The sequence below is a fragment of the Nipponia nippon genome, unplaced genomic scaffold, assembly GCF_047370975.1.
Source record: "Nipponia nippon isolate SJK-2023a ecotype South Korea unplaced genomic scaffold, ASM4737097v1 scaffold_15, whole genome shotgun sequence".
Classification (NCBI taxonomy): Eukaryota; Metazoa; Chordata; class Aves; order Pelecaniformes; family Threskiornithidae; genus Nipponia; species Nipponia nippon.
This window is the reverse complement of record NW_028262331.1, coordinates 9,957,288-9,984,670: the sequence shown is the minus strand read 5'-3', so window position 1 is coordinate 9,984,670 and position 27,383 is coordinate 9,957,288. Positions and strand designations below refer to the sequence as shown.

Genomic DNA, 27,383 nt, shown 5'->3' with positions numbered 1-27,383 from the left:
CCTTGATGTGGGGGAGGCGGAGGCAGGCAGGGAATGCGAAATTCTTGTCGCAAGTGGGGGCGGAGGAGTAAAAAATATCAACGAGGGGATTTAATGGCCCTGTTTTGGTGGGAATTCTCTTGCCCACTGCCCGCGAGGTCAGAGGCGGTGTGTCTGCACGCGCTCAGCCGTTAAATGAAACTAAGAAAAAAATGAGACACATATACGAAATGCGTAAGTGCGTCCATGGCAGAAATTCTCCGGCGCCGCTGTACCCGGCTGGCCTGCCGTGGCGGCTCATGGGAGAAATCCCTGCTGGTCCCCAGGTCCCGTGGCTCCCATGTCCCCATGCTGCCCAGGGTGAGGGTGGGCGTGAGGCTGCCCCGGCGGGGACGTGGGGGTGCCCTGGCAGGGTGCCCCCGCCTGGCCCAAGGCTTCCTCTGCCTGAGACGCAGCCACACGGTGCCAGGAGCAAAGTCCCTGGTGCCGCAGCCTTGCCCGGGGCTGGCTATGGCGGCCGCGGCCGGCACGGATGGCTTCGCTGCCCGGGTGGGAGCTGCTGCCCGTGCTCAGGGCAAACGCTGCTGGTCCCTCCGTGGATGATGGAGGAGGCTGTGGCTGCAGGCGAGGGATTGCCTGGCCGAGGCAATCGTGCTGGGACAGTTATTCCTTTGCGGTGATTGCGAGGGGATGGGCTTCTAGTCTGGTACTGGGGAGCCTCTCTGGTGCTGTGAGTGATGGGGGAGCGGGAGGTGAAGCCGCCTCCAGCCATGGGAGCCGGTGGCCAGCAGCAGGCACCCAGACCCTCCCGTGACACGCGTGGGCTGGCTGCAAACCGGGTGGCTTCGGAGAGCTGGGGGGCAAAGCAGAGCATATTCAGCTTAAAAAAAAAACAACAACAAAACACTGTGCAGCCGTCCAGTGTTCCCAGCCACAGTCACCTCCTGGTGAAATCTCAGGCTGATGCTCACACTGGGCTGGTGCCTTCCCCCGGCTGGGAAACTATGTGCTCCCAGCCCTGTGGGGCACCCATCGACCCCCCAAGCCGTAATGACCACGCTCTTCTGCTGAGAGGAGTTAATGAGCTGTGCCGGACAACGATGGGAAAAGGCCGATTGCAGTGAGGCTCCTGACACCGCTCGGAGGAGCTGGGTGCGGAGGAAGGGGGAAGAGCAATAGGGTGAGAGAGATGGACCAGAAAACAATATCCACTTCATTAGCCAGGTGGCTCCAAATGTGTGGAAACAGGACAAGGTCCAGGTCACCCACTGTGACAGAACATTATTATCATGCGATGCCATGAAGCCTGTGCAAAGACCAAGTCAAAGCTCACCAGCCCACTTGAAAGGGAGAGGGAACCTTCTTGGAGCAAGAGCCAGGCTGTTCCCAGGCTGGCAGCAGGGTGGGGGGGTATCCACGGGCAGGCACAGCCCGTGCCGGGGGATCTGGGTGCTCAGCCCACATCCTTCTCGCCCCCGGCACCCGTGAAGCCTCCTGCAAGCTCTGCCCTGGGCAGGAGCCTGTGGAGGGGGCAGCCGTGGGACGAGAGCCTGCGGGGCACAGCTCTGCGTGCTGGTGGCAGTGGGTTGTTGTCTGGGGACAGCAGCGGCTCTGCGTGGTCCCCCGGCCCCAAAGGCGGGTGGGTGGTTTGGCGTCTCACCCAGCACCTGGGATCAGGGGAGCTTTGGGGGGATCAGAGACCCGCTGCGGTGTGAAGGATGAGAGCACCTATGGGTGCGAGGGACCTGGCGGGCACGTACCGCTTGCTCGCCCCCACGAGTGGGAAAGCTGCGCACAGCGGGGACAGTCACCCAGCACCCTGGTCCCTGCACCCTATAGACACAGGGAGGCTTGTCCATTTGGGCGCTGAACTCCTTCAGAGCTGACCTGAGCAGGGCTGGCACCAGGAGAGGCTCAACCTGCTGGTGCTGGGTGCAGCAGAGCCTGGGACCCCCCCGCCCCCACCGCAGGCAGAGCAGAGCCAGAGCTCCCCTGGTGCAGGACGGGTGCGAGGGGGCTGCCTTCGCCGCCCCGGCGGTGCAGCCCTGAGCGTGTGGGAGCAGAGCCGGGGAAGGTGCTCGGCCGGGCTGGGTGCTCCAGGCTGGGAGCCAGGAGGGCATTTGGGGGGATTTTTCAGTTCTCTTTGCTATAGGTTGTGCTCAGCCTGCCGTGTGCCCATGAAAAACCCTGCACAGCCATCGTGCGCTCATCCACAAACCCTCCCAAGCATGCGGAGAGGTTTCCCGCTCCCTTTGGGATACCCTTGACCCCCAGCCCTCCTGCCCCCAGCTGTGGCTCTGCCCCTCATCCCCCGAAGGGCAGCGTGGCCCCGGGGGCCCTGCGCTGCCGGCCCAGCCCCGGGCTGCTCCTGTGCTGCTCCACAGAGCAGGAATGGTTTCATCTGACTCCGCAGCAGCACATTCAACCCATGCAGCTCCCGACACACTCGCTCCCGCAGGTGGACGCAGGCTGTTCCCAGCCGGGCTGCGGGGCTTTTCCCTTCGCTCTGCCTGGCTCTGCTGGAAGCCAAACTGCAGCTCCCCGAAGCGGTTTGCTGGGAGGGGGACCCATGGCCAGTGGCAGCAGAGACCCGCAGCCGGGCTCCTGTGAGGCTCCGGGGCTGTGCTTGCAAAGTGCTTGGGATCTGCTGTGGGTGTTGGTTCTGGCATGATTTTCTGGGGGTCTTTGAGGTGGGCAGGCAGCTACAACTTTGAGTACCTTGTAAAAGTCCAAATCTGGGCTGGAAACGCTGGGTTTAAAGCTATCATCCTTTGCCAGGGCTGACGTCCAGGTGCCAGCCAAAAGCGGCAGGGAATTGGGCTTCCAAACTGAAGGCGCTTTGGAAGGCTGGGGGGGTCGTGACTGGAGATTTTGGACACTGGCCCTGCCTCTGCCTTACCCTACAGGGTCCCAGGCTCCTCTGCATCGTGCTCTGGGTATGGTGCTGCCCCTCTTATATTTGTGTCTGCTTTAATTTAAATGAACTTGTTGATTTTTTGGGGGGACTCTGCATTTGCAGCATTGGGAAAAGCAGTTTGTGCCCAGATCCCAGAGACTGGCTTGGATCTCTTCTTCTGCCCGCTTCCAACCTTGTTCCCTGCTCCCACCCCTGATGGCTGCCAAGGTTCAACAGGGATTTTGTGTCCCCTGAGCACCCCTGTCCCCGCAGGGTCCCCTTTGCTAGCTTGCTGAGACTCCTTCTATGCCGTGGATGGCTAAAATGTGCTGCCATTGATGTCCCCAAAGCTGCCCCACAGCAGTGGCCAAGACCCCATTGGAAACCCCTGCCTTTGGGGTGCTCTCTTGGGGCCTGGCTCCTCGCAGCCTGCACCCACCCTGTGCCGGGGCTTGGGTGGCGGGACCCTGCACGGTGGGGGATGCCGCGGGGAGAGAACTCTCCCAGCGGGCACTTTTCTCAGCTTGGCCCCCTCTCAGCGCGGGGCAGAGTCCCGGGGGGAGCCGAGCCCACCGCGGGGCTGCCGCCCGGCCCGGGGGTGCGGGCAGAGGGGTGCCCTGGCGTCCGGGCGCTGCGGGGGACGCCGGCGGGGAGAGCGCGTCCCCATCCCCGGGGTGCGGCTGAGCAACCGGAGCCTCCCCCACCCTGCTCCCCCCCGACGGCAAACCGGGGCTCCAGCGCTCGGGGCCGCCGTCCCCGCCGCTCCTCCGGGGCCTCCCGGCGGCCGCGGGCAAAGTCCGTCCCATTGCGACCGATAAGGGCCGGGCCGGGCCGGGGCGGCGGCCGGAGGAGAGGCCTGCCCGGCGCTGATTTGCATAAGGTGTATATTGCCTAATGGTGGCGGTCATGGCTTGGTAGAGGGCGGCCCGCGCCCCGCAGCAGCCCGCCGGCCGGGGCGGAGCGGCAGGCGGCCGGAGGGAGGGCGGGAGGCGCGGGGCGAGCGGCGGGGCGCGCCGCCGGCGCCCGGGAGGATGGTGTCCCAGCTGAGCGCCCTGCAACGGGAGCTCCTGGGTGCCCTGCTCAGCTCCGGAGCCACCAAGGAAGGGCTGATCCGCGCCCTGGAGGACATGGTGCCCGCCGCCGGTTTCGGCGTCAAGCTGGAGAGCCTGCCGCTCTCCCCCGGCGGGCCGCCCGACGGCAAGGCCGTCTTCCCGCCGCTGGCCAACGGGCACGGCAAGGGCAAGCTCTCCGGCGACGAGGGCTCGGAGGACGGCGACGACTTCGACACGCCGCAGATCTACCGTGAGCTGCAGGCGCTCGACACGGAGGAGGCCGTGGAGCAGCGGGCCGAGGTGGACAGGATGATCAGGTACCGGCGGGGACCGGGACGGGACCGGGACCGGGACGGGGTGCGCTCCGCGGGCGCTCGCTCCGACGGCTCCGGCCCCAAGCGCCCTGCCCGGTGGCGGGTCCCGGTGCTCCCTGCCCGGTGGCGGGTCCCGGTGCTCCCTGCCCGCCCCGTGGTTAGTCCCGCTGCCGGGTCCCGGTGCGCCCTGGCCCGGCGGGGCTGTGCCGCGGTCCCGGCGGGGAGCCGGACGGGCCGGGAGCCCGCTGCGGAGGAGAGCGGGCAGGGAGAGGGCCAGGGCCGGGGCAGGGCAGGCCGGAGCCCGCCGGCCGCGTCCTCCCGCCCCGTCGGGTGCTGCCAGCCCGCCCGTCGCGGCGGGGCCGGGGGCGCCGGGGCCGTGGAGGCTCGGACCGGCCGCCGGCTCCGTCCCTCCGCCCTCCCTCCGCGCCGGGAGATAAAACATAAACTGCAGCACGTGGAGCCCGGGGTGTTATTAATTTATTTCTATAAATCATCAACATAAAGATACACAAAGGGCCGCGATTAGGGCGAGCGGAGCGGCGGGTTATTCATTGCCGAGGTTATAAACCGCCCGGGGAGGGGGAAGGAGGAAACCCCCAAAGGCGGCGGGCCGGGCTCCCGCCCGTCCCGGCGATGCGGCTCCGGGTCCCCAGCCGAGCCGAGCCGTGCCGGTCCCGGCCGTGCCGTGCCGCGGGCAGCGGGGCCGCCGTCGGGGCGCGGCGGAGCAGCCCCGGGCTCAGCGGGCACCGCCGGCTCCGGGCCCGTCGGGGCGCGGGCGGCATCGGCTCCCTCCGGAGCCCGGGGCAGGGGCGGGCGCAGCCGCCGCTTTTCCCGCAGCCGGGGGCGCCGGGGCGATGGCGGCTCCTCGGCCAGCGCAGCCGGGGCCGGGGTAAGCGGGTGGGGAGCCCCTCGGGGCCGTCCCTGCCTGCAGCGGGGGCACCTCTGTGTGTCCCCCCCCCGCCTTGCACTGCGGTTTTCGTACCTGTCTCCATGCCCCAGCGGCACCCTGAGTGCGGTACTGATCCTGCCCGCCGGGCTCAGCCCCTCTGTGCATGCCTGTACCCTCTGCCAGCCCACAGAGCCCGGGGTCAGCCCCGGCTCTTGCCCCCTAACAGCCCCGGTGCCTCGGCAGCGGCGTGCCAGGGCCCGGCAGGGGACGGGGACACTGCCACAGTAGGTACGGTTTGCGCAGCGCTGGGCTCCAGGCCTGCCCCAGTACCGGCAGGGCACAGGGTGCCTTTTGGGGACAGGGCTGGGCGGCGACACCCGTGCCTGCCAAGGGGCTCAGCTGGGACACGCAGGGTGCTAAAGAGGCTCCGTGCGAGGGAGAAATCATTGCGGGTCTTTTCCACTGGGTTCTCACCCCTGCTGCGTAGCACCGTGCCCTGCACCTCTGGGTGCTCCTGCCCGTCCCCAGTCCCCCCTCTTGCTGGCTGCCTCCGTCCCTGGGGGTGGCAGCGGGGGTGCAGAGAAGGCTCTGCCCCGGGATGGCTGCGCTCCCACAGGTGTTTCTGTGCAAAGTTTGCCTTTGGTGCAAACAAGAGCAGGCACATGTCCCTGAGGAGCCTTTGCAAAGAGCTCGTGTTTGCTCTAAGAGAGGCCTTTGTACTTGGAGAGGGAGCCAGGTAGGGGAGTTGGGAACCATTTATTGCAGCCACGCATGGGGGCTAAACCCTCTCTGCTCCTGCTCCCCTGCCTCGGTCTTGGGCTGTTCCCACGTCCCTGGGGGTGCTCAGCCCTGCGGCTCTTTTAGGGACCGTGGCGTGGGCTTGGCTGCCCACCCGCAGCGCGGTCTCGGGCAGGAGTTGCCCGTCGCGGTGCCGTGGTCCCAAGCGGTTCGCCCTGGCCGCGGCCCCTCGGCAAGCGACGCTTTCCCTTGGGCCCATTCATGGCGCCCAAAGGGCTTCAGCTGGCGCGGGTGGGAGAGGAGAGAGTGCCGCACCGCGGGCAGGCTGGCCCCGACGCTGGCACCGCGGTTTCTCACAGAGCCTGGCTCCGGGGCGAGACGCCCCGTGGCTCCCTCCCTGCCCCGTCCCACCCGCCGGGGCTTGCCCAGACCCCGCTTGGGCAAATAATATATCCCAGGAGCACCCAGATCCCATGGGCATGGGAACCGCGGGAAAGCCACTCGCCCTCGGGGACCCGGCCGGAGATGCCCCAAAGCCGCTCCGAAAAGCGTGGGGAGCGGCGGGCGCAGCACACCTCCCCGCACCGATTCCCTGTGTGCACAGGGAGATGCAGATTAGATAGATCATTTCTGTAGGGAGCAGGGTTTATAATCCATCTGTATAAATTCTTGGCATGTTTCTCCGAGGATGTGGAGTGCATTTACCTGTTTTCAAGGCTGACAAAGGGGGTGAAGGGCTCTGGGAATCCCCGGGGAAGGGACAGGCTTTGCCCCTTGCCCGCGTGTGAGGCTGGGGTGGGAAATGCCTCTTTCTCGGTCTGCGTTGGTGGCCAGGCTTCACCATGGTTAATTTTGTGCACGGAAAAACCCACCTTTCCTTGATTTCGGTGGAGGACTGCGGAGCCAAGGCTATAAAATGTTTTTTCCAGTATCACAAAGCACTCCTGGGCTGGTTGGTTTTTTTGTTTTTTATTTTTTGCATGTAAAGTCCTGGTGAAGATTGGACAATTAATGTTGGGGTTTTTTTTCATTTTGGTGACAGAACCAAAAAAATGCGCTTGTGTTGAATCAAAAGGTTTTCCTCTCTGGCTTTTTAGGTTAACCAAAAAAGAGAAAAAAAAAAAAGCCCAAACAAACACTCAAAGGTTTCATTTTGGGTCAAGTCCAAACATTTTGTTTAACATGAAACAAAATGTTTGGGTTTGGTTTCAGGTTGTTTAACCCTTTTGAATACGGTCAAGTTGATTTGTAAAGAAAAATCACTGCTCAGAAATTAAGAGCCGAGTAATTGTTTTGAAAGTGTAAGTGTGAAACGTGCTGGAAATATCAAGGTGAAGCCTTTCTTAAAATAATAAAAAGGAGGGAAACTCAGGGAGTTTTTTCCTAATTCTCACATATTTTTTCCAGCCGAAATGCTGCCAAATTTTATCTAAATTCAGAAATCACATCTGTAACCCCCGAGTCACTTGTTTGACATTTTTAAAGTGTGGTCTGTTGCCCGGGCTCACGATTTAACTCTGGGAAAACGATGCCCTTGGCTCAGTTGTGAACCAAATTGCTATTAGAAATGATAATGAGCTCTGTTCCATTAATTTATTATTAATCAGTAATTAGTAGGATCAGTTAGGTGAGATGAACCGCTCGTGACAAAAGTCCGTGTGAGCCCCTCGGCTTGGTCACGGCGAGAGGCACGGCGGCTGGCGGGCTTTGCCCTGCTTCGCCGGGAAGGAGCATGCGGAGGAGAGGTGCGGTGGAAGGACATTTTCTTCACATCCTTCTTGTTGGCTCCCGCCTTCTCCTGGGGTAGCACGAAGACCTGAGAGCCCCAAAACCCCGTGTGCCGCGGCCGTCCCCGCCGGCTCCTGATGCCGACCGGCAGAGAAGTGCCCCTGCTTGCTGTCGGCACCCACGCTTGCTGCGGGGGCTGCTGAGCCGATGGCCCGGCCGCACGCTGCCATGCGTTTTGGGGATTTTTGGGCTTTTTCTCTTTGCACTGTGCTTACGCCAGTCCGGGGTTCGGGCTGTTGGGAAAACCGGAGTCAGTGTGTCCGTGTGCCCGTGCATGTATACAGCTCTTCAGGTCTGCAGTGCCGTGCGACCATCGCCATATAGAGGACACCATATACACGGCGGGGTTCCCCTGCCCGGAGGATGCAGGATTGGGCACAGGGACGACATCTTTAGGAAGGCTCCGTGCCCTCCTTCCCGGGGTCTGACAAAGCCCCCGCCGCCGTCAGCGGCCCTGGTCGGGGACTTTTGCTTTGGATCCAACCAGCTTTGTTTTCACACTGCATTCAGGACAAAAAGTAAGAAATCTACTTCTGGGGTTTGTTTTTTCCCTTTGACAAGTTGAAGGATCCAAAATAAGTAATGAATTGGGAAAGCAGTCGGATGGTTATTCCAAGCGCAGCGTTAGAGTACCGCATTATTTGAGTGCATGACTGTGACCAGGTTTGGGCTCCACACCGATTTTTCAGCGTTAAAGCACTTCCTTTTAGTCCAGCGTCCTCCTGTAGCGCAGCGTAAATCCAGGGGTCTTGAACACAGCGAAGGTGTCTTGGCCTGTTCCTCTGCCCCCGCGTTGCGCTTTCGGTAGAGCTAAAGAACGCAGACGGCATTTTGATTTTTGGCTGTAATTTCGTTTATTCCCTAGATTGGTGTCAGCTACCCCAAGGACAGCGAAATAATGCGGATTTAGGAAAGAGTCATTTTACATGTGGAGCTTGCAGGATCCAAATTCAAGTGTTTAAAAATATTCAAAAATGACTTAAAATTATTGGGGGTGGTGGTTTTGGTTTTCCATTCGGGGACTTGCCTGGGTTTGTGTGCCTGGTTTGACCTTCTGCGTCTCAGCCTTTTGCATATGGCCCATGTGTACGCTTCGCTGTTGCGGGAGGTGGAAATAGGGTCTCTTTTAAATGAATATTGAGATTTTTAGGTAATTACCCCTGCGGGAATGGAAGGGAGAAGGTGAAGCGGCAAGCGTGGCGAGTGGTGTTCGGTGGCCGTGCGGGGGTCCCCGCCAGCCAGCAGCAAGCCCGGGGGCATGGGGCACAGTGCGGGTACCGCACCGGGAGCAGGGGCAGGAAAAGCATCCCCGGCACCTCCAAATTACAGGTTTCTCTTTCTTCAGAGAAATATCCATATGGACTTCCCATATCCATGCGTCTGTGTGTGTTTGTGCATCCCATTGTGTGTGCATATCATCAAAGGGAGAAATTGCAGTGAACAGAAACCAGCAGTTAATGGATGAGCTGCATTTCTCCTTGAAGGATCTGAAGGTGCTTTACCAGCATTAATGGGACCTCGACGTGCCCCGTCAGGACACCGGGACCCTCTTTACTTCTCCTTCCCTGGGTGAACAGCCTGGTGGGCATCCCCAGGGTGGCCCTGGCACCCCGCGAGCCTCTGTCCCGCCAGCCGCTGCCTCCCTGGGGCAGGACGGGGCTGTTTTGGGGGGCTGGGATGGCAGTCGGGGAAGGACATACGCTCAAGGGATCTTGTGTCCCTCTGAAACAGGTTTCAGAATAATAATAATAATGGGTTTCCATCATGGGAAGAAGCAAATACCAGGCACTTTTCCCCCGCCAGGAGAGATTAACCCGTCGTTTCCCTCCCCTCCAGCGAGGACCCGTGGCGGGCGGCGAAGATGATCAAGGGGTACATGCAGCAGCACAACATCCCGCAGCGGGAGGTGGTGGACGTCACCGGCCTCAACCAGTCGCACCTCTCCCAGCACCTCAACAAGGGCACCCCCATGAAGACGCAGAAGAGAGCCGCCCTCTACACGTGGTACGTCCGCAAGCAGCGGGAGATCCTCCGGCGTAAGTACCCGCGCCAGCGCTCGCCCTTCGGGGCTGGCAGGGGGGAGAGGGGGTCCCTGCGTCCCGGTCCTGCCTGCGGGTACCCGGCACGTCCGGAGCCGAGCGGGGAGCAGCCCCCTGCCCTCTTCCCTGGCAGAGCCCCCACCAGCGCCCGCTGTGGCTGCCCGGGGATCATCCCTGGCTTTGCCCCTGGCCCCAGGCTGCCTAGTATCTTCCTCAAAGTATTTTTACATGCAAAATGAATTTAAGGCACAGGAAAACTGGGCGAGAGCCCCTCTTGGTCACAGTAACACTGCGAGTTCCTTCAAGCCCATCCAGACAGCTGAGTTTCTGCTTATTTATATTTGTTAGAGGTGGGAAAGCAATTAATAATTACACACAATTAGATGCCTTTCCCACCTCTGCCCCCTTTTCCTCTCTGTTTCTTGAGATTGCTCATTTTCTGCAACTACTTGCAAAAAAAAGTAGAGAGAGAAAACGAAAAACTGTACCTTGCTCCTATCTGTAGCATGGTCTCAGGCAGTCCATGCCATTTAAAATGCGGATGATTTTGACCAAGTGCACAGACTATTGCTTTTGTGCACCTCTCCCACCGACCCCTGCTCACGGGTCAGTCCCATATCGCTCGAAGCAGCCCCGTTTTCGGCCGAGGTGCAGGTTGGGGCACTGACACCCCCCTTAAAAGGGCTCTGCCTCCCTCCTCCTGAAGGATGCAATATCCAGCAGATGGGAAGTGCAGAAAAGGGTTTAGCACCAAATACCATCGCTTTGAAACACACCTTGAGACGTTAGAGCAAACAGAGCCTGCTCCAGCCTTGCCCTGCGCTTCCCCCCTCGTCACAGGGGGAAAAGCCATTATAAAAAGAGGGAGAATTCCCCTGCAAAACTGAGAATAATAAAACCCTCCCATTAATCTCCCTTTACTGCCGCGGTGACAAGTGCCGGGTCTGAGGCGGGCCGCCGGGGAAGGTCACCTCTGGTGCCTGCCCGCCCCGGGCACGGGGCTGGCGTGCCACTGCCCTGGGACGGGAGCGGGAGCCGGAGGGGAGCTCTGGGCGAGCAGAGAGGGGCACCCTTTCGGGGGGCTTTGCAGTCATCCTGCCTGGCTCCTAGCTTGCAAAAATCCTCCCAAAACAAGTGCACGCTGGCAGAGACCTAATCCATGAATATGCATGCCCTGAGCATGCCTCCCCATTAAACACCCGTCCTGGAGGGATGGTAATAACTCCTCCGCCAGCATGCAAGGCTGGCCCCTTCCCTGGGGTGGGTGGCAGGGAGCGCTTGGCTTGCTCCAAAGCGTGCTGGGGCCGTGGGTTTGGGGTGCTGCGGGAGGGGACACGGGGTGGCCACCTCCGCGCGGGACGGTGACTCCGAGCAGCGGCTATAGGCCAGCTCACGTCTGCTCCTTTCTCTTTCAGAGTTCAACCAGACAGTCCAGGGTTGTGGAAATATGACAGACAAAAGCAGTCAGGATCAGCTGCTGTTTCTCTTTCCAGAGTTCAATCAGCAGAACCAGGGGGCTGCCCAGCTCGATGACACCTGCTCTGAAACCCCCAGCAAGAAGATGCGCCGCAATCGGTTCAAGTGGGGGCCGGCCTCCCAGCAAATCTTGTACCAAGCCTACGACCGCCAAAAGAACCCCAGCAAGGAGGAGCGCGAGGCTCTGGTGGAGGAGTGCAACAGGTAAAGGCTGCCCCGCGCCGCCCGCCGCCTCCTCGCCCGCCCTGCAGCCTTTCTTCTGAAAGCCCCACGCGATGCCGGGCTCCCGGCTCGCAGCCCCAGCTGCTGGCTCATGGCATGGCTTTGCTGAGCAGCCTGGCCTCTTTTTGCCTCATTTTCCCTATCTGGGTGATGTCCGGGGCTGAGCAAGCTCCGTGCCAGGGCTGGGATGCCGCAGGGATGCTGCATGGATGCTGCAGTTACAGCAATGTTAGATGGAGGGGGGATGGCTTTTATGGCATGGATGTAGGGGGGAAGAGCAGGTGAGCTTGTAGGAAGGGCTTAAATGCCCCCAAATTCGTACGTCCTCCCGAGGCCCCCTGCCTGGCGGTGCTGGCGGAGGCCCCCCCAGCAGCACCCTTATTCCAATGTGTCCCCATCCACACGCAGGGCCGAGTGTCTGCAGCGAGGGGTGTCTCCTTCCAAGGCGCACGGGCTCGGCTCCAACCTAGTGACGGAGGTCCGCGTCTACAACTGGTTTGCCAACCGGCGGAAGGAGGAGGCTTTCCGCCAGAAGCTGGCCATGGACGCCTACAGCTCGGGCCAGCCCCCGCACAGCATGAACCTGCTGCTGTCCCACGGCTCCCCCCATCACAACCAGCCCAGTGCCTCACCTCCCAGCAAAATGCCAGGTAAGCCCTTGCCGAGGGTGCTTGGGCAGTGACATTGGGGCAATTGCAGTGCTGGCTCCCGTTTCTGCTGGGGAAAGAGGTGCCGAGCCCTTGGGGCTATGAATGGCTAGCCTTGGGGGGAAGACGGTCGCCCTGGTCCCTGCTGCAGCTTCGAGGGATGGCGGTGGTGTGGAGAGGAGCAAGCGGTGTTATGGCCAGGCGAGCCACGTGGCAGGGGCTGGATTTCTGTCCTGCTGAGGATAAATCAGCGTTTGCTTGGTTGGTTTAATTCACCGGAGTCCCCGTGCGGGCTGGGCTGGGCAGGGGAAGGCTGTGCCCGGCAGGGCGGGGAGGCGGGCTGCTCTGCGCCTGATGTATCAATGCTGGGGCCTTGGGATGCAGCCCACGGGTGAGCACTGGTTTCAGGGAGGCGAGGTGCACAGGCGATGCTGCAAAGCCCGTAGGAAGACGTGGCAGCGTGTCCTGGCCTCGCTGCAGGGCTGGAGTTGGCCCAGGCTGGGTGCATGGTGCTGCACCATCCCCGTGCCAGAGCAGAGGGAGGTGGATGAAGAAAGCTGCTCGGGGGGTGCAGAGCTCACCCCAGCCTCCACCTCTCCACACCTCGGTCTGGCCCCGTTGTGCATAGCGAGGAGCTGTCTGGGCAGAGCAGACCCGCCGAAAACTCCCAGGGGATTTAAGCAGGAGATAATGCTGCCGGGGAGGGGGCTGCACGCCCGAGGAGGCTAATCAGGGCGGCGCGGCGTGGGGCGAGAGGCATTGTTGGGAGAACAATCCCCATTGTCCCCCTACCTGCCCTCTGCAGCCAACGTGCCAGCCCCCGGCAGGCGCTCGGCAGTGGGGGCGTCAGGGCAGGGGCTGCGCCCCAACTGCCCCATGTCCCCCCTCGGCCACGGCACCGGCACAGCCTGGCCGGGGAGGCTAAAACCAGCCGCCTCTTGGAAATGACCCTGCCTGCCTCGTTACACACACCCAGCTCGTTACAAAGGCAAATTAAAAGAAACCTGTGTGGGGGAGAGTCCCTGCGGGAAGGGCAAGGTGCCTGGGGAGAGGAGGCTGAGAGCTGGGGACGGTGCCAGTCCGTGGCTGGACACTGGTCCTCGGGCATTAGGAAGTGAGGGCAGCACCCGTGGTGGTACCCAGGGGATGCACCAGCCCCGGGTGAGTGCGCAGCATCCAACCCAGCTCCCGGCTGTGGGAGGGACAGGCAGCATCCGACCCACTCCCGGGTACCGCTCTTCCTGTAGGGCCGGACGGCGGTGACCAAAATGTGACCCTGCCCCAGGAATGCCCCGCACAATGGCGGGGACAGGGAAGACGTTTGCCCTCCTGTCACCGACTGATTGCTTACAAGGTGCCCTACAAGCACATTGTCAGCAAAATCAGCTGTTTTCAGTGTCGGCCGGCGGGCTTTACAATACCCCACCAGCATGCAGCCCCACGTTGTCATGGCGTTGTCCCCCCCGTGCATGCTTAATTGACAATTAAGCCGGGGCTTTGAACGAACCCCGCTGCCTTTGATGTGCCCCCATCCTGCCAGCGCGCATGCAGGCACCCCGCGAGAGCCTTTGTTTTCTTCTATTAGGGGATGGCAATTACTGTAACCGCAGGCATTTTTCTTGGGGCTGGAGGGCCGTTAAGCCCCAACCTTTATTTTGCCGTCGGAGCAGTGGCCAGCAGGAGCCGGCCGTGGCTATAGGGCCGATGACAGCCCATTCGGAGGGGCTTTTGAGCAGGGCAGGAGTGATGGCTGCGGTGGCGGCGAAGGGCCCCTCCGGAGGGGTCAGGAGGGCTCGGCCACGGGAATTTGCTGGTGGCCAGTGGCCATATCTATCGGTCTTGCTGAGGAGGAGGAGATGGTGGGGTTTTAGGGCTGGTTTGGGGGTGATGGGCAGGGATGGAGCTCAGCCATGACTGCTTTGGGGTCAGTTGGACCAAACTGGGTCTGGCAGGCTTGCAGCTCCCAAAACATCGCTGGGTCCATTGCTGCTTAAACCTCCTCCAAGAGATGTTTGGGGACCTGCTGCCTCGGCGGGGAGCGGGGCAGTGCTGGCGGGGCTGGCCCCGCTGCCTGGCTGACCCCATCCAGGGCTGGCCATGCTGGGATTTGAACTGCCCTTGCACCGCGTGCGGCGGCGTCTGGAGCGCTCAATGCCTTAACAGCTTAATGACGGCGCTGGGACGCTGCCTGCATCCTACCCCTCTGTGGCCCTGTCCCCCCGTGACGTCCCCCGGCAGGAAACGATGGGGCTGGCGGCATGGGGCAGCTGCAAAGTCTCTCCCGTGCCCGCAGACAAAGAGGGATCGCCTGCTCCTCGGGATGTCAATGGGGTCTTGCGAAAGGGCGTAATGACGGCCGGGCAGGGATAAGAGCTGTAAAAGTCAAACATCCTCCCGGCCTCTTCTTGGGGACCCATCTGTCAAGCCTCAAGCCATAGTTTTTTAACTATTTGGAGGTAAATACTTAAAGCCTATCTATCTCGGAGGCTTCTCTCAGGCTCTGGACTTTTCCCTTCCTATGGGGTATTATCAGCGATCTTGGTTCCCTGTTTGATTTGAAGGTCACTAGGGGCTTTATCTCAGTGCCATGCCGTAGACTCTGGCTTATGCCATTTTTATCTTCAAGAGCCCCGAAGACAATCAGCGCATTGATGAGATTAGGTGACGCACCACCCCGCTCGCCAGCCGCCCCCCGCCTCCCGCCCTGCATACAAAGGGACGGCCGGCGCCCGTCGGACCCCGCAAAGCCCCGTCCCTGCGGCCGGGGGTCGCAGCATCGCCTCCAGCCCATCCCGGGGGGTCCTGCACCCAAAGGGGGTCAGGGCGTCCAGCCAGCCAGCAGTACCTGCTCTGCAAATACAAGAGTAGCAAAGCAATATCAGAGCGATCATGTATGCATATATATATGTGTGTATATATATATGAATGTACATATATATATTTTTAGATATCTCTGTAGATGGAGATAACAAACATAAAAATAACTCAGTACCACCCCTGAGATTCTTCTTAAACCCAAAGGGCAATTTAAATGTTTTAACTTTTTCTTAAAAAAGAGCCCATCAATAAACCCTCGGTCCAGAGGTTCTTTGGTTTATACCTGGATCCTACACGTTGTTCCTTGGGGTATGTGCTGGTTCTGATTGTGGTCCTGGTGCCAGCGGTCGTAATATTTTACTGTTGGGCGCATTGTGGGGCTCCGTGGGTACAGTGCGCTGTTAGGAGCTTTTTCCGGTTTTATGGGGGGTAATTAGGACTTTATGACAGCAGCGAAATGGGAGGGTCCAGTCCCCATAAACAGGTTTATAATGGATATAAACTATGCACCTCTGTAACTTAGCAAGATTAACACTTTAGGGACAATTTGAGTGGCAGCCCAAAAATGAGAGCTGCCCTCAGCGCTGCCTGGACCTGTGTTTGGGAGGGTGAAACGGTCCCGTCACCGACCCGGCTGCTTCTGTCATGTCAATAGGTGTGGCATTGCAGAGTCCAGCGTGACCCCAAAAATTAGACTTTGCCTTTCTTGTCCCACTGCTGGGCTCCTGGTTCACGCCAGCAGCTGTATCCCCACAGGTCGGGCAGAGCCGGGGCTAAATCCCTGCCGCCACCTGAGTCATTGGTGACCAGGCGTGGAGCACGGCCACGTCCATTTTGGGCTTGGGCATCACCGGTGATTTGCAGGGTGTTTGCGAAGCTCCGGGCAAAAGCGCAGCCTGGTGCCGGGGCAAGCAGCGGACGCTGCTGCCGGAGGAGGTCGAGATGTGCCCTGTGATAGTGGCAGAGGCTCCTCATTTAAAAGTACAGTGAGTTTTTTTTACAAAAGTGCAATTTAATCGTATCCATATGACTTAAAGCAGAGGAAAACCAAGCTGCTTCATTGCTTTTGCCTGCCAAAGACACAAGACTGGTGTGTACCTAGAAAATGGCACAAGCCTGCAATGAAAACAGCACAGTTATCCATTGCTGCCCTAACCCCCCCTGTTGCTCTCCCCACCCCAAAAGCCGGGTCGGGGGAATGGGTCTGGCACCCCTGAGAAGCTGGGGGTGCTGGGGCTGGCTGCAGGCAGCTGGGGGTGCACGGGATCCCCCGCCCGCCGGGCTGTGCCCTGGGGGCTGTCACACTGCCCGTCCCCCTTGGCTGAAACACAGGGTTAAGGCTCCGGGAGCCGGACCCCGCGGCTTGTCTGGAAACATGGGAAAGCAGTAAAACATTTCACGGGCAGTGCAGATCAGGGCCGCACAATAGCCGGGTCCCATAAACAGACTTTTATATTACGGCTGTAGCTCCAGTAAAAAAAAAAAAGCCTTGAAGAGGGCAGGCTTCGCAGCCAGGCCCATTCCTGGTGATCCCTATCCAGGCTCTGCTCTCAGGCGGCTGCAGGGAGAGGCTGAGGAGGAATAAATCTCTTTGCACGGGGGCTGCTTCCAGCTGCGGAGGCGCAGGAGAGTGATGGGGGAACAGTCATGTCGGGCTTCAATGGCTCCTGCTCATAAACCTTGGATCACAGAGCCCCCAGCTCGCTCCAGGAGTAAACCTTCATGTCCCCGTGCAAACCACTGGAGCTGTCCCGGTGTGTTCACCCCGGCCAGCGGGATCCCGTGGGGGGTCCGGTGGTGGGGGTGAGTGGTTGTGCTGCCGGGGGACGGCTGGCTCCTGAGGCTTGGCACCCCCTGCGATGGCAGAGTGTGCCGGGGAGGGTTTGCCGGGGAGCTGGTGGCCGGCGAAGCCTGGGCATGGGTTACTTTCCCTATGGCAGCGTGCTGCATCCCGGCACCATGCAAAAAGGGGTCCTGCTGCTGTAACAGGTAGAACCCAAAAGCAAGAAAAAGGAGGCTGGCAAGGTGGCTGGGGAGGAGTAGTGTGCACTTGGGGGCAGCCTGGGAAAAAGCCTGAAGGTGGCTGTTGCCCAGGTAGATGCTTTAGGCTAGGCTGGGCTGGAGCTCACCGTGTTCGCTGAGAACTGGGAGCTCGGAGGAAAGGTACCCGCCATCATTGGGGAGCTCTGTTTATTATACCAGTGACAACAGCAATAATGCCTTGTGCTAGCTTCCAGTATTCATTACCTAACCTGCCCAAATCCAACCCAACCCTGAGGGCATATAAATAACAATAATTCCCATCCCATTCTAGGAATGGGAAAAACCCAAGCCAGGATAGTTGGTGGCTGCAAGGTAGCCGTGGCCAAAGAGCTTTTACCCTGCCCCGCAAGCGGTTTCTGGGCAGACCCAGGTGCCCACGGGCTTTGGGGACGCAGGAGCCCCCCGCCAGCACAGCCCCTGCCCTCGGTGGGGCCGGATGGTGGCACCGCCGGCGCCATCCCCGGAGCTCGACCTCGCGCTCCTTGGGAGAGTTAATCTGCATCAAGGCTTGGAGTCTTCAGCGGTTTTACCTAGAGACCCAAAATCTCGGTCACCAGACTATCTGAAAATCTCGGCATTGGTTATTGCTTCTCAAACAATAAAAGTCTTGTCCTTGGGATTGCAGGAAAAAGTTTGAAAATCAGCTTTTAACATCTCATATGTTTTTAAAGACAACTTCATAACTCCAGGTGTCTTGGCTCATGAGTTACAAGCATCCTCAGCTGGGTATAGCATGATTTTGGGGATTAAAATGTTTGGTTTTTTTTTTTTTTTTCTTACTGAAAGCTTCTACCAAACCTGAAAGAGATGGAAGATTGAGCAGAAACTCCGATTTTGTTTCCAATAGGAGCCGCCTGTGCTCCTCGTCTATCTTTAAGATCACGCTCAGAAGAAAGGGCTTTATTTTATCTCCCCTCCCATTGTTTAACCAGCGCTGCAGGATCTCAGACCGGCAGCGGCTGAAGCACACTCTGCACGAGGCTGGGACCGCAGGGAAGAATGTGTGTGACAGTGCCCCAGTTGAGTAATGTTTACCCTGTTCATGGCAGGGACGTCCACTAGGACCGGCAAATATCCACCTGCCAGAGGACATTCTTTTATTATCAGGGATAAAAGGGGTTTGCTGGGAAATGATCAGGAACCAGACATCGTGGGGAGATTCCTATCTGTGGGACATGTTTAACCAGCTGATGGGGAAAATTCAAAAGCGATTAAAGAGTGACTTTGCCGTGGTTTTGGTGGAGGATGTGGGTAGCTGTCTGCGCTTTGGCAGATGCTTTTGGAGCTCATGGAAAGCTCTCGGACTCCAGTTATCATTCCTTTCCTTTTCCTTGATTCAGAGATTTTTAGAGTAGCCCTTAGAGGATCCTTTGCCGAGCCAGCCTGCATCAGCTCTTTCCCTCGGGCACCTGGGAGAAGGAGATCCCGAAATCCCAGAAGGAAGATTCTTTACCTGGGTGGGTTTTGTAGTTGGGGGTGTCCGTCCTGTGCTGGGACGGCCGAGGAGCCACCGGCATCCTCCGCAGGCTGAACCTCTCCGGCTGGCGGTCATTTTGGGGAGCCGTCCCCAGTGCCCCTGTGCAGTGGCCAGGGGTCACAGGTGAATGATGCTCTTGGTGCTCTCAGTTGTCAGGGTGGGCTTTGCCGCCGTGGTTTTCTTTCCCAGGAGAGCTGTGGGCTGTCTGTCCATCCACCGCTTCGATCCCAGGGCAGTTCAGTGAACCTGGCCGCGAGCGTGGTGCCGCACTCCTCGTAATAAATGGCTTTTCGCCGTAGTTGTCAAGGCAGCCTTGTAAAAGACGCTTTTGTTTCCCATGGGTTCTCCTCAGTTAATTATTTGTGATCTGTAGATGCCTTTCCATGACACATGGCTGATCATATGGTTATCAGTGCAGGGCGTTTTAGCCAAATTAAATATATTTATATAGAAGACCTGTGCTCGAGCCAGATTTCCCTCCTCGGCAGCAGTGGGCTGTGGTCCGATTTGGAGCTTTGCATGTGTCTGGTCCCTCTGTCTTCCTGCAGTAATCTGTTAATCATACACTTCTCGAGAGGGAGCCGAGAGGGAAATCGGATGCAAAAGGGCCTGAGGAAAAAGTGAGACCCGTCGCTGTTTACAGCTGGGCAGCGCTGGGCTGGCCGGGGCTGCGAGGAGCCGGGTGAGCCTCTCGGAGGGAAGAGCTGGAGGAGGCAGAGTTGCTCCCCGTGGCTCAGGGCCATCAGGCCGGTGTCTGAGAGCCACGGGGACGTCGCAGGCATTTCCACGATGGGTGCAAACCGTGCAAATTAAAGCACAAAGGATGCAGATGGGTGTCCAGGCTGTTGGCCTGGGTTGGGCTCCCATGGGAGCAGCTCTTTCCGCCCCACAGCATTGGGGCCCACGGGCAGCGTGGGGGCTGCAGCCCTGGTGGGCGCTCAGCATCCCTCACCATAAACTTCTTGCTATAATTTCAGAAGCTGGGGTTGGGGAGAAGCTGGGAAGCGGCACTGGAGAAAGGGGCACATTGTCTGGTGCTGTCCCTTCCATTTATTGTTCAAGGGTGTCACTTAGGAGCTTGTGCGTCTGCTTGCATCCTCGTGCTGCGCATGCCGAGGGAGCCGGGGAGGGATGGAGGGGGTTTCCCTTTGCAGGGCCACTTTCAGAGGGGGTTGGCACGGCCAGGACACCCTCACTGGGGTGCCCGCAGGCAATGCCAACACCTGGCGGTGTTTTGCAGGGGTCCGGTACAGCCAGGCGGCGAGCGGCGAGGCGGCATCCTCAGGGACCATCAGCCACCACGGTGGCGGTGCCATGGTCACCACCAGCCAGGCGGTCCTGCAGCAGGTCTCCCCGGCCAGCTTGGACCCGGGCCACGGTTTGCTCTCGCCCGACGGTAAAATGGTGAGTACACCTGGCCTATTGTGGCGGCGGTGCTGATAAGATAAGAGGGCCCAGCGGGCAAAGCAAACACGCTTTCCCCGGGTTTCACACGCGGCCCGCGCTGAACAATGGGGCATTGTGGGGCTGGGGCCGCGGCGCGGGCACGCGACCGTCCCCGCCGCCCGCCTCAAAGGCGGCGCTCGGCCCCCGCGCTCCCTGGCGGGCAACGGCGTGTTTTCTGAGCGCGGCCCATAAATCTGACAGAGCCTCGCTCGGGTTTTTATTGATTGCATGCCTTGCAGATTGAATGCACACTGGGTGGATCACTGTTTGTTTTCTCCTGCCAGTGACATGGGTATCGATAAAATGCTCATTCATTATTTTTTCCTTAAGCCCTCCCAAGCCTGGAGTTTCGCTGGGGAAGCACTTTCCTTGCAAGCAGGGACCTTCTTCTCCCAGGGCATCACCCAGGGCATCTAACCTGGGAGTGCCAGCTCCAGCCCCGGAGCTCCTGCCTCTCCCCATCCCTGTCCCCATGTGCTCGGGGCTCTGCTGCAAGAGCTCCGCTGGGCAGAGCTGCAAATGCCAGCGGTGGCAGGCAGCAGAGATGGGACATCGGCATCCCCGCCGGGTGCCTGATGCCTCCCCACGCCGGGAGCTGCACGACGACTGCAAAAAAGTGGTTGTAAATGCAGGGCTGGGCTGGGTTTCCAATGCCCGAGTGCTCAGGCTGCTCCTTTCTGTGGGTGCCTGGCTGGTGCAAAGCCCTTTGGAGGAGTGCACGAAGGAGCGGGGCGAGGAGGAGGCGCAGGGTGACGGGGTGGGATGGGACGGGAGAGCACAGCCCTGCCCCGGCGCAGGCTGCCAAAGGTTTGTGAGCCGCCGCTGCTCTTCCGGGAGGAGGTTTTTCCTGCTGAAAGCAAAAGTCAAACATGGCACTGGGCGGCGGGGCCGAGCCCGCTCTCTCTCGGTTTTCACTTCCATTTTCGGAGGGTTGGCCCTCTTGGGTTGTTGTGTCCGTCTCCTCGCAAAGCTGGGTGGCTGCAGAGGGGCTTGGCATCCCCTCCCTCAGCTATGGCACTGTTTAATTTTGCCTTTCCTTCTGCCGTGCTCTGGCGCTGGCTCGCCAGGGTCTCTGTGCAGCCCCTCGGGTTCGGATGCTGACCCTGCAAAGCCAAGCAGGGAGGATATTGAAGAGCAAAACCCCAGCCCTTCCAGCACACTCCCTCCACCCCGAACGTGCCCGTATCTCCTCAGGGGTGTGTTGAGCCTTATAACCCTGAGCCTTGAAGTCATAAAATGAGTCAGGAATAAAGGCAGCAGCAGCAGCAGGCACTGAGTGCCCGGGGCGGGGGTCCACGAGGACGAAGCGATGCAGAGCTCGGTGGCAGAGGCTGCCAGCAACCCCTGCCAGCTCCTTTTGCAGGGGCCATGTCTGAGGGGTGGGTTTGCAGGAGCGCAGGGAGGGACCCTCGGATGGGGCAGAGGGAGCTCACAGCGGCCAGGCAGCCCGGGAGAAGGCTGCGTGGAAATGCAGCGGATTAAACTGGGAAAAGCAACTTGTTGAAGTGCAGTAGGCGCTGGCGTGCGGCAGCAAAAGCCCTGCCGAATTATCCCCGCTGCACGGACACTGCACAGCACCGTCAGGGACCGCTCAGGTCCTCGGCAGCATGCAGCTCTGCCAGCTTATCTCTGATCTTTAAGCAGGGCTAGCTAGTGCTTGCAAGCGATTTAATAAAAATATGCTGTAGGCTGTGGTTTCTAGTAAGTAAACATGTGCCTTTAATACCCTATATGAAACTAAAAGCTGCCAAAGAAGTTGCTGCATCTGAAGGCAATCGATTTTTTCAGAGAGGAGCATTACTGAGGCTGCAGAAAGCTTTGGTGGTTCACTCTTTCATGCTCCAGTGTTGCCCTTAGTCGTGGTAGTGCCAGAGTGTCTCTCCTGAGGGTCCAGTGGCTGCAGGGTCTTTTCCAGTCATGCAATCTCCAGAGGTGATTTTGGGTGCAGTGCTTTGGGTCTAAACCCCCCATGAAAGGAGCCCAGGCTGCAGGCGAGCGGCGTGCACTCGCCGTGAGCTGTTTGACTTGTGCAGCCGAGTGTGGTGTAACCTGGCCTTGAAGAGACTTTGAAAGTGGAAAATACCGGATCAGGAAATATGAGTCACTCCTGGGCTTTGGAATTTATTGATGGATTTGTTTCAATTGCAGCGAGGCTATCTTCAACTCACATGTGCAAAATAAACAAGGTGCTGGGACTGGTGTCCAGAAGCGTCACATGAAGAGCTGCAAGGATGGCTCTGAATCTGGACCAAGGTTGCTCAGTGCAAGAGGTCTAATGAGAGGGATTAGGAGAATGTGCAGCAATTAAAGAAATAAGGCATTTAGCCCCTTGTTTGTCCTGGGGACCAGCTCCGGTCCTCTCAGCACACTTCAAGTGCCTTTATGTGTCTGATCCCTAAACACTGACCTGAAATCCTGGGAACTGGCTCTGGCTGAGCGCACCCGGCCTGTCTCACCAGCGTGCTGCCCATCTGCAAAACTGGTGACTAAGATCATCACCATCAGGCCCTTTTTACCTGCTTTCTGTCTTTTTTTTTTTTACTTCCCGAGTTTATATTTCCCACTTTCCTCTACAACCGTGACGGTTACAAGTTAATGAATGTTGAGTCCTCAGCTGTCCCCAACAGCAGGAGCTTGGACTTGAGGGACGAAATGGCAAATGCTTGGGATGTGCCGTGGTCCGGTGGAGCTGGAAGCCAGTGCCAGCAAAGTCCTTCACTGCTGCTGCTTTGCTATTTATTAACACGAGGTTCAGGCGTCCCAGCCAGGGTCTGCAGCCCTGGGGCGGTGGGAGCTGTGTGCGCTGAACTGGAGGTGCCCCAGCGAGGCTGCAGCCCGCTCGCCTCTCGGAGGGGGCTTTGCTGATCCCCTCCTCCCAGTATCCCAGCTGAATCCCTTGGCTGTGCCTCTGATGGTGGCTGTCCCGCCTTCCTCCTTGGCAGATCTCCGTTTCGGGGGGCGGGCTGCCCCCGGTGAGCACCCTGACCAACATCCACAGCTTGTCGCACCACAACCCACAGCAGTCCCAGAACCTCATCATGACGCCGCTCTCGGGAGTCATGGCCATCGCACAGAGTAAGCGCGTGCCCCGAGCTCACCTCCGCGCCCCGCATGGACCCCCCCCGCTCCCACGACGGGGAGGGGGACGCCCTGCCCGCTTGCGCCAGTGCTGACGTCCCCGTTCTGCTCTCTCCCTCCTCCCAGGTCTGAACACCTCGCAGGCGCAGAGCGTACCTGTTATCAACAGTGTTGCTGGCAGTTTGGCAGCTCTACAGCCGGTCCAGTTCTCCCAGCAGCTCCACAGTTCGCACCAGCAGCCGCTGATGCAGCAGTCGCCCAGCCATATGACGCAGCAGCCTTTTATGGCCACCGTGACTCAGCTGCAGAACTCGCACAGTAAGGGTCCAGGCGGTAGCTGAGATGGGAAGGGCCCAGAAAATGAGTTCAGATGGAAAATAAGCTTGTGCTTACTGCTCTCCCCTGCCCAAGCTCGCACCCTTGGCTGCCGCCTCTCTCCCGTGGGTACCAGCCGGCGCGGGGCTGCGAGCGGGATGCACAGCGGTGCAGGGTGGCCACATCCTACCTCATCCTCTCCTTCCCCTGTGCTATCCACCGTGCCACATCTCCCGTACCGCTCCGCTGCTGCCCCATGGGGGGGATGCAGCCCCCAGCAGTGTTTTGTAAGGACTTTATTTTTCCTTCTGTGTTCTTACTGCTAAAACACATGCTTTGCTGAAGGAGGTGGCCGGGCCTATTGCAATCCCTGCAAAGCAAACACTTCCCCGCTGTGCCCCGAAGGGATCTAGCTTCACCCCTCGTGCTCATCCATCATCCCGGCCCCATCCCTGCTCCAGCACCGGGCTCTGCAGAGCTACCAGTGTCTGGTCCAGCCACAGCCCTTCAGTCCCCAGTGATTTCCCTGGGCGAGCTGGTAGCTGAGAAAGTGGTGGCTTAGAGGCAGGCGGTGGTTTCTTTCTGTGGCCTGTTTTATCTCATTCGTGTCTCCGTGATGCTTGTTCCCACCCAGCACCCCTGCGACCTGCCATAACGCAGCACTTGGCTGCTCTGCCCCGGTGTGAGGGCTGTGGGTGGCTTTTCCATGACGGCTGTTTGTCTCCCTCCTCTCCGCAGTGTATGCACACAAACAGGAGCCTCCCCAGTATTCCCACACCTCCCGCTTCCCCTCGGCGATGGTGGTGACGGATACCAGCAGCATCAGCACGCTGACCAATATGTCTTCCAGTAAGCAGGTAACGCCAGGCAGATGTGGCTGAGGGTGTGCAGGGGTGGGCGTGCGGAGGTGGAGCGGGGCTGTTTCTCCCCTGGAGATGGGGCTGGAGGAGGGTGTAGCAGAGACCCCGTCCCGTTGCCTGTGCTGCACCCGCGTGGGCAGCTGAGGACGAGCCTCAGGGCACTGAGAACCCCATCCCAGCCCCTTCACGGGCACCGAAAAACCCGCTTGCAGATGGCAAGCATGATGGGGATTTGGGTCATGGTCTGGGTGTGCTGGATGAGGACTTGTCTAACTCCTGGTGGTACCAGCCAGGCCATACTCATCCCTGGGACAACTTCATCAGCATGGGAGCATCCTACTGGGGTTCAAACTGGGCTGAGAAGGTCAGGACCAAGCAGGCTCTGCTGCCTTTGCGTTCAGGGTGAATCAACCCTGGTTGGAGTCGAGTGGAGGAGCCAGGCTCTGATGCACCCCGACTTCCCCCCGCCCGTAATCTTTATCATCTGCCCAGTGCCGGTGCAGGTGTAAGGCAGGACTTATCCTGGTTCAAATCAGGTGTGCGAGGCCTTACTCAGACAATAGTCCCTTTCTAAAAGCCAGCTCTGGGGACTGTGGGAAATATGTGGCCCTTATTGATTGCTAGATAAATAAGAGAGAGCCTTGAACTTGCATTCAGATAAACTTTCTTACTGAGGTTTGACAGGGGAGAGGAAAAAAATGTCTGCAATGACCACAGAGTAAATATGGTGTGGGATTGCTGTGAGACCCCCCCCGTGGGTGCCTGGCGGGGGGCAAAGGAAGGGGCTGGGGCTGCAAAGGGGAGAAGTCAGGAGAGGGGCTGCCAGGGGGTTTGGGGTGCCCGGGAAGGGGTGATGAACACCAACGCCCCCACCTTGGGTCGGGCTCCCGTGCTTTGTAGTGCTGGGGGCGACCATTTATCTGCGCCCGCGCATCTCGGTCCGGGAGGCGGTCAGGCACGGCCGCGCTCCTCGGGAGCACCATTTCCTCCGTGCGGCTTTATCAGCCCATCTGGTGTGCGCTCAGCCCGAACTCCCCCTGATTAATTGTGCTCTCCCGCCACGGGCTGCCTTTGATGCCGGGCTGGCCGAAAGGAGCCCTGGGCACACAGGAAATATCCCTGGCAGGGAGATAGCGCCTGGTCATCCCCGCTGCCCGGCCAGGCGCTGCGGTCAGCCTACCTTGACACGGCACTGCCCCGGGTGATGGGGGCTCCCTCGGTTTTCTCCCTCCATCACGCTTTTGCTCTTTAATTGAAGCAGGAGGAGGTCTCGCAGCTCAGGAGGGGGGAGATGGGACCGGGCCCCAGCAGCTGCCGCTGTGGATGGGTGCAAAATGCCAAAGGGGCACGCACCCACCCCGTTAGCCCTCCGTGCATGACAAACAAGCATGGGCTGGTCCTGCAAGCACCAGGGGCAGGATCTGACCCCTGTCCCCCGGCACAGAGCTGGAGTGGGCACGAGGGTCATGTCCCCCGCAGTGCAGCCTCCCAGCCCCTGGGGCCTCTTTTCCTAAAGCTGCAAAAATGTATCCCTGAACACTGATTTTTTTTTTTTCAGTGGTTGCCTGTTTCATTAGCAAGGGGTGAATGAAGTGCTACAGAGGTGGCGTGGGGGCCCTGTAAATGCTGCTCAGCCCCAAAATGGCTCAAATGCCCAAATATTTTTGTAAAGCCGACACGAAACCCCAAGCCCAGGGGGCCGCACTGCTGCTCCTGAGCAACCCCTTCTTTGCAAGAGGAGAGGCATCCTCATGCGAAGCAAAGCCTCTGTCATTCCCTGGCAGCTCTTCTGCACCCCGCAGCCTCCACGCCAGACCCTGCAAACCCGCTCCTTGCCGGAGCCCGGCTGCTCCCGGTCCTGCCGGTGGGGATGGAGGCTGGAGGGACACCCCTGGTCCCCCCCCGGCTCTTCCCTCACAGCCCGATGCTGCAGATCGCTTATCAGATGTTGTTGTTTAGACCTGGAAGGGGCAAATACCTCGCGGTTCCTTTGACAACGCTTGAGGCCGAGCCACCATTTTTATTACGTTAGCAAACACCTGATAGCCGCGGCCCGTCCCTAATGACATGTCACGGGAGGCTCCTGGCGTCTCCTTATCTCCGCGTTACGATGTTTGCTGTGCGCTCCAGCCCACAAGGTCACCCACGACTCCCGGCCCCCCACCCCGCTGGTGACTGGGGGGACCCCGGGTGGGGGACCCACCCCGAGGGATGGAGAAGGGGCCGCTGCGGTGGGACTGATGCGGCGGCAGGGGCTGCTCAGCTCCTTCCCTGGAGGTGACAGCAACGCTGGGGGACAGCAATGAGCGTGGTCCCCCGCCCCACTCCCACCCAAGCGCAAGCTCCTCACGCCTGGCTGCTCTTGGCAGCGCTGCTGAGCTGCGTGGCACAATCTCTGCAACAGCCTGGGCACAAACAGGCCCTTTTTTAATTATTATTATTTTTGGGAGGGGGTGGCAATATCTGGCTCAGAAAGTATTTTCCCACTGCCTCCCCCTCAGGGGTGCTGGGGAGGGCTCGGGGCCAAGCAGGGCTGGTGCGGCACCACCAAGGTCCCAGAGTGGTGTGGGAGGTGATGCCTCCAAATGCTTTGCAATGTCCCCCAGAGAGCCCCCCGTGGTGCTGCCTGCCTGCCGGTCACTGTGCTGTTCTCTCCCTCCCCAGTGTCCCCTGCAAGCCTGGTGATGCTCCACACCTCGCTGCTTTTGCACATAGCAACGGGATCTTATTTTCCACAACATCCCGCCGGTGACCTGCGTGCCGAGCCCGGGGAGTCGCCAGAGCGAAGCCCAGCGTCGCAGCGAGGAGCCCATCAACCCAAAACGGAGCCGGAGGCTCCAGACTCCCCGTCGCCCTTCCGCGCCCTGCCGGGGATGAGCTCGGATTCGCGGGATGCCCACCCGGGACCATGCCTCTCCTTCCCTCCACGCAGTATTTCCAAGACGTGTCTTGGGGATTTTTTTTCTTAAGTATTTGCCTTCCAAGAGGCCATTGGCTCTCCCGAGGAACTAGGAACAAGCTGTACTGGGGACTGGCAGAAGGGGAAGATGGATAATATTTAAGTTATACTCCTCCACTCGACGGACTGAGAGGGACTTGGGTCTGTTACTTGGTGTTTGGAAGGAGGAATTGCATGTGCTGTTGAACTGAGCCAATTAAACTGTAAATATAGGTACAGTCTGCTCCATCCTCACCCTTCCCTGCTCCTATACATAGAGATTTATATAAAAGAAGTAAATTTTGTCCAATGGATGTAAACTACTGTAATCAAGTGCAATTCCCCCATCTGTATATATTGTTTCCAAAT

At 59.4% G+C, this 27,383-nt stretch overlaps 1 protein-coding gene across 2 annotated transcripts; it reads left to right on the top strand.

Annotated features, from left to right (window-relative positions):
* The first annotated feature begins 3,809 nt into the window (after positions 1 to 3,809).
* On the top strand, positions 3,810 to 27,367 carry HNF1B (HNF1 homeobox B). 2 transcript variants are annotated; one of them, XM_009469192.2, is made up of 9 exons: positions 3,810 to 4,244; positions 9,493 to 9,692; positions 11,189 to 11,375; positions 11,802 to 12,043; positions 19,618 to 19,781; positions 22,766 to 22,898; positions 23,028 to 23,219; positions 23,955 to 24,073; positions 26,741 to 27,367. In XM_009469192.2, the coding sequence occupies exons 1-9, from the start codon at positions 3,907 to 3,909 to the stop codon at positions 26,759 to 26,761; spliced, it is 1,596 nt and encodes a 531-aa protein (XP_009467467.1). In that variant the 5' UTR covers positions 3,810 to 3,906; the 3' UTR covers positions 26,762 to 27,367. The 2 variants fall into 2 exon arrangements, with proteins under 2 accessions (XP_009467467.1, XP_009467459.1); XM_009469184.2 differs by having other exon boundaries at positions 11,111 to 11,375.
* Positions 27,368 to 27,383: the final 16 nt, after the last annotated feature.